The 5000-nt window shown below is 46.5% G+C and overlaps 1 protein-coding gene across 2 annotated transcripts in view; it reads left to right on the top strand.

Moving 5' to 3' along the window:
- LOC135830067 (hemicentin-1-like) overlaps positions 1-5000 on the top strand; it is a 42837-nt gene that overhangs the window by 32824 nt on the left and 5013 nt on the right. For both annotated transcript variants that reach the window (XM_065342455.1, XM_065342454.1), the window contains 2 exons: positions 1819-1891; positions 4376-4466. In XM_065342455.1, coding sequence (XP_065198527.1) covers positions 1819-1891; positions 4376-4466 — 164 coding nt within the window. The remainder of the gene's footprint in view (positions 1-1818; positions 1892-4375; positions 4467-5000) is intronic.

Here is a 5000-nt window from a genome sequence, read left to right as displayed (position 1 = left end):
GTGGGGTATGGCTACTGTAGGGTATTGGTATTGTGGGGTATGGCTACTGCTTATACTGTGTAATCTGTATCCATGGGGTATGGCTACTGGTAGCAGGGTTCAAGGCAGACAAATATTGAAGGAGGGGCAGGGGAAAACCCACTTACCCATTTTTCCATGCTCCACTATTGCCTTTTCACACGAAATGAAATGCACGGCATGCATTTTCATTGTGTGAACTGAAAAACACAAAATCCAAAAATCAGAAACATAGCGCACCATCAGAGTAGGGAGGAGGAGGGGGGGGGGGGTATGCTGCTCCTTCCCCCCCCCCCCCCCCACCCTCTCTTTGAGTAAAACAATGGCTTGTCCTGTTGAATGTATGTTGATGAAGTATGGGTAATGTTACTGCTACAGCATAACACAGTATGTTGATGAGGTATGGGTAGTACTGGGCTGTCCCTGCAGGAAATCGCGATTCCACGGATGCAACAAATTTCGTGATTTTGGCCCAAACCCGCGATTTTCAGCAAAATCCGCGATTTCCCGCGTTTTGGTTGTTTTCTGCACTATAATTATCTCACATTTTTATGCACTTTTCACGCAGTGCTTTCTAATGATCCTGTAGGTTATTTGCACAGTACGACTCGTACTACTCCCGAGTAGATATACGAAGCAGCAAATTTTGTGATTTGGCCCAAATCCGCAATTTTCCGCAAATAATTCCGCGAATTCCTGGTAAGTTCTGCATTATTCCGCACTTTTCGTCGCATTTTTGTTTTTTTCTGCCGCAATTTCTTGCGCAAGTTTTCGAGCATTTTTTCCGCAAATTCCCGCAGGGACAGACTGGGTACTGTTACTAGCACAGAATGCCACACAATGCTCATGGGTTAGATAATATGTTTGTCATTCAGGTTGACTACATCATTTTGGCTGTTCTTGATCCTTTACAGTTTTCACGGAAAGGGAATTATGGCAAAAATCTGCATTTCCTGCTATTTGGAAATCGTACTTCACTTACCGTAAAGTCGCGGATAAAAGCCGGATTTGCATACAAGCACATCGCGGATAGAAGCCTGAAAATCAAACGGGTCAAATGCATATAAGCCTGTCGCGCGTAGAAGCCTGGCTTCTATGCAAGCGCGGATCGAGTAGGCCAAGAGTGCATGCGCTATGTACGGTGCATAGTAAAACTGCCGCCATACCGGTAGTCAGTGGTAGATCTATGCGTGTCGCGCGTAGAAGCCTGGCATACAAGCCTGGCAAAAATATCAGTGGTGCATATAAGCATGGTTTGCATACAAGCCTGGTTTGCATTAAAGCCTGATGCAGAAAGCGGCTTATGTGCTTATAAGCCCCGCTTTTATCCGCGACTTTATGGTAATGTAGGCTTTTCCTGGAAAGATCTGCTGTAAGTCAAACAAATATTCGGCGTATATCTATTTTCGGGTATTTTCGGCCAGGTGAAGTTTGGCCGAAAATTTGTTGCGGCCGAAAATTTGTTTTGCAACATGCAGTGTGACAGTGTATACAGGTGGCAGCAGTACAGGTCTGAAATTTGATGCGCCCGAAATGGGTGTTAGCCCTGGGAGATCAAAATGGGTGTTAGCCCTGGGAGATCGAAATGGGTGTTAGCCCTGGGAGATCAAAATGGGTGTTAGCCCTGGGAGATCAAAATGGGTGTTAGCCCTGGGAGATCAAAATGGGTTTTAGCCCTGGGAGATTGAAATTTGAATGGGCAGAAAATTTGTAGACTTACAGTATAGAAAAAAGAGGCTGAGGTATCATTCTGAAACTCGGAGGTATCATTCTTGTTTTTGATTGCTCTGCGTTGTATAGGATGACGACACATCAGCAAGCAAGGAAACAAGAGTGGTTCGTCATTTCTGGTTCAAGGCATGGCCAGATTTTGGTATGTCAATTTTCCAACCACAATAACTCAGCCATGCTATTCGAAAACCATTATACAACTCTGCCTTGCAGCACTCAATCCATCAGCCATGCAGTTCAATTACCACACAATCTGTCAGCCTTGTGTTTTAAGCACCACACACAATACGGCTTTAAAGGGGAAGTTAAGCCTAAAATCAAATGTTCACCACTTGTAGTCTTCGGGGTGCTGAGTCGAATGGTCTTGGTCCGAGGAAGCTGAGACGCTCCCTTCCTCCTTTGTTCCCAATCGAACTCGCGCACTTCCACCGAAACTGGGTGACTACGCCCTGCTAGGTGGGGATTTGTATGCAAAATGTCACTAAAAGCGCCATTTCGTTCTTCTAAACGCACGGATGACCGCGATTGGCCCATATGTTGTTGTCTTCTGGATGCTGAATCGACTGGTTTTGGTCCGAAAAGGCTGCGATGTAGCGTTCGGCCCTTATTCCCAATTGAACATGGTTGAACAAGCGGTCACGTGCTCCTGCGTACACCAGTCACCTGGTCACCACGCCAGCAGGCGACATATTTCACACCAAGGTTCAACTCGAGTGACAGAAACTCGCCCAAACATGCTGTAAGTTGTAGCCTGCAGGCGTGGTGACTAGGTGACTGGTGTACGCAGAAGCACGTGACCGCTTGTTCAACCATGTTCAATTGGGAATAAGGGCCAAACGCTACATCGCAGCCTTTTCGGACCAAAGCCAGTCCACTCAACGTTCAAAGGACTACAACATATGGGCCAATCGCGGTCATCCGTGCTTTTATAAGAACGACATGGCACTTTCAGTGAAATTTTGCATACAAATCCCCACCTAGTAAGGCGTAGTCACCCAGTTTCGGTGGAAGTGCGCGAGTTCGATTGGGAACAAAGGAGGAAGGGAGCGTCTCAGCTTCCTCGAACCAAGACCATTCGACTCAGCACCCCGAAGAATGCAACTGGTGAAAATTTGATTTTAGGCTTAACTTCCCCTTTAGCGGGGTATGTGTAGCCCAGGGTTGAAATATAAGTACTTTATTAGGCAAGGTGACCAACGACCCCCCCCCCCCCCCCTACCCTACAGCACCACCATTCGACGGCTTCTCTCCCCTCCCCCTACTACACCACCATTCGACACAGCCCAGCTTGCATCAGGTGGCTATGTGAGTACTTCCTCTCCGAGTCATTAAAATTGTCACTTCGCATATCGCAATGTTTGTGACTTGGCTCGTCTTAGTCAGACTGTCGGAATTGCTGTTTTCTGTGTTCGAACATCGGTGCGATCCTCCCTGCGCAATGTCTACTTGTTACTGCAGCCGTTGTGGTTTCGGAGCTCTCTTCCGCACCAAACAAATTCATCACGCTCCGCATTATTTTTCCCCAGAGCGCGTATTGTTTTTCGGGAGTTCGTGCCGCCCCACTTCGTTCACCTGGGCATTTATCAAGACTGCAAGCTCGGGTCTAAGAATCCTTGTATCTCTCCTGAATTCGAAATGCTGAAGTTGACGATGGCAAGAACAAAGTGTTCTCAAATTTCTAAAATGCGCTACGTGTGACGCATGTTGCTGCGAAGGTAGCAGGTCTGAAAACACCAACAAAATCAGTGAAGCGCTTGCCAAGGAAAAAAGGTGCGGAACTGCTTACCCTATCCCACTGGAAGGTCGTTACAGTGTACTTGAAAAATGCCAGTTTGCCGTCATCGCCTGCCACCTGGAGACATGGATCGCTTGAAAACAAATTCTCATGACCTGGTTTTGAACGCACGTCTTGTTCAGCGTCGTGTTTAGTGCTGATGGGTCTGCCTCAAACTCTGATGAAGACGTTGACCTTAGCTGCAAGTGCAGCCAAGCAGGAGGCCACAAACTAAAGCTTGGTCCGTTGACAATGCTCTGCCTCAATTTCTAGCTGATTTCTTTGCCCTTCGAGTGGACAAAGTAAATTTGAAAATTCGCTCTGGGAAGCGACAATTTTAATGATGAGGAGGAAGTAGGGAAATCTCCCCAATAAGCCCATAGCCAGCCTTGATATCAGTTTGATCTTGTCAGTATGAACTGCACTAGGATGTTGCGTGTACTGGGAAAGAAAGCCTATGTTGTTAGATTGGATGGATAGCGTAAACTAGGAGATGTTTACACGGGTCTATGAGCACAGTCCAATCTGTGGGTGGAAATGTTGTGATTGTCTGTCTGTTTGTCTGTTTTTCCTCTCTATCTATTTGTGTGTCCATCTGTCTATCAATATGTATGGTGTGTTTGCTGTCCGTCTTCTTGCCTGTATGTGTACTTATCTGTGTACATGACAGGTGTAGGTATACCGCTGTATACTGACCAGGTGTTATATGTCTGTGTATATGACTATGTGTGTGAATGTGTGTATGACTATGTGTGTGAATGTGTGTGTGACTGTGTGTATGACTGTGTGTGTGACTGTGTGTGTATGACTGTGTGTGTGTGGCTGTGTGTGTATGTCTGTTCTACAATGCAGGCATACCACTGTACACTGACCAGGTATTGAGTTTCATTGACACAGTTATGGACGCCAATGTGGACGACGCACCTGTCATCATTCATTGCAGGTATAGTTACTAGACTCCTCACCCAGTACACTGATTATGACATCATTAAGTACACTGATTATGTCATCACCACGCAGCACATATCCTACGGATTTCTGCTTTTCTGATAAAGGATTATCACCAGACTGTCACCAGGCAGGCAGATACACACAGTCCAGTGGACACATGGCTGTATACAGCAAGGGTAGATACACACAGTCCAGTGGACACATGGCTGTATACAGCAAGGGCAGATACGCACAGTCCAGTGGACACATGGCTGTATACAGCAAGGGTAGATACACACAGTCCAGTTGACACATGGCTGTATACAGCAAGGGTAGATACATACAGTCCAGTTGACACATGGCTGGCATTGTTGCGGGTAGTGTGGTATGATCATTTTGGTCATCTACAATTTGGGCATTGCTGTTGATAGTGTACTGTATGTGGCTGTGTAGAGCACTGGAATTGCTGGTGATCGTGAATACAGCTGTATGGGTGTGTGGGTGTATGGGTGTATGTGCGTATGGGTGTGTGGGTGTATGGGTGTAT

The sequence above is a fragment of the Sycon ciliatum genome, chromosome 13 (assembly GCF_964019385.1).
Source record: "Sycon ciliatum chromosome 13, ocSycCili1.1, whole genome shotgun sequence".
NCBI classification, from domain to species: Eukaryota; Metazoa; Porifera; class Calcarea; order Leucosolenida; family Sycettidae; genus Sycon; species Sycon ciliatum.
Note: the sequence above shows the minus strand (reverse complement) of the source record. Positions and strands in the feature narration are given on the sequence as shown.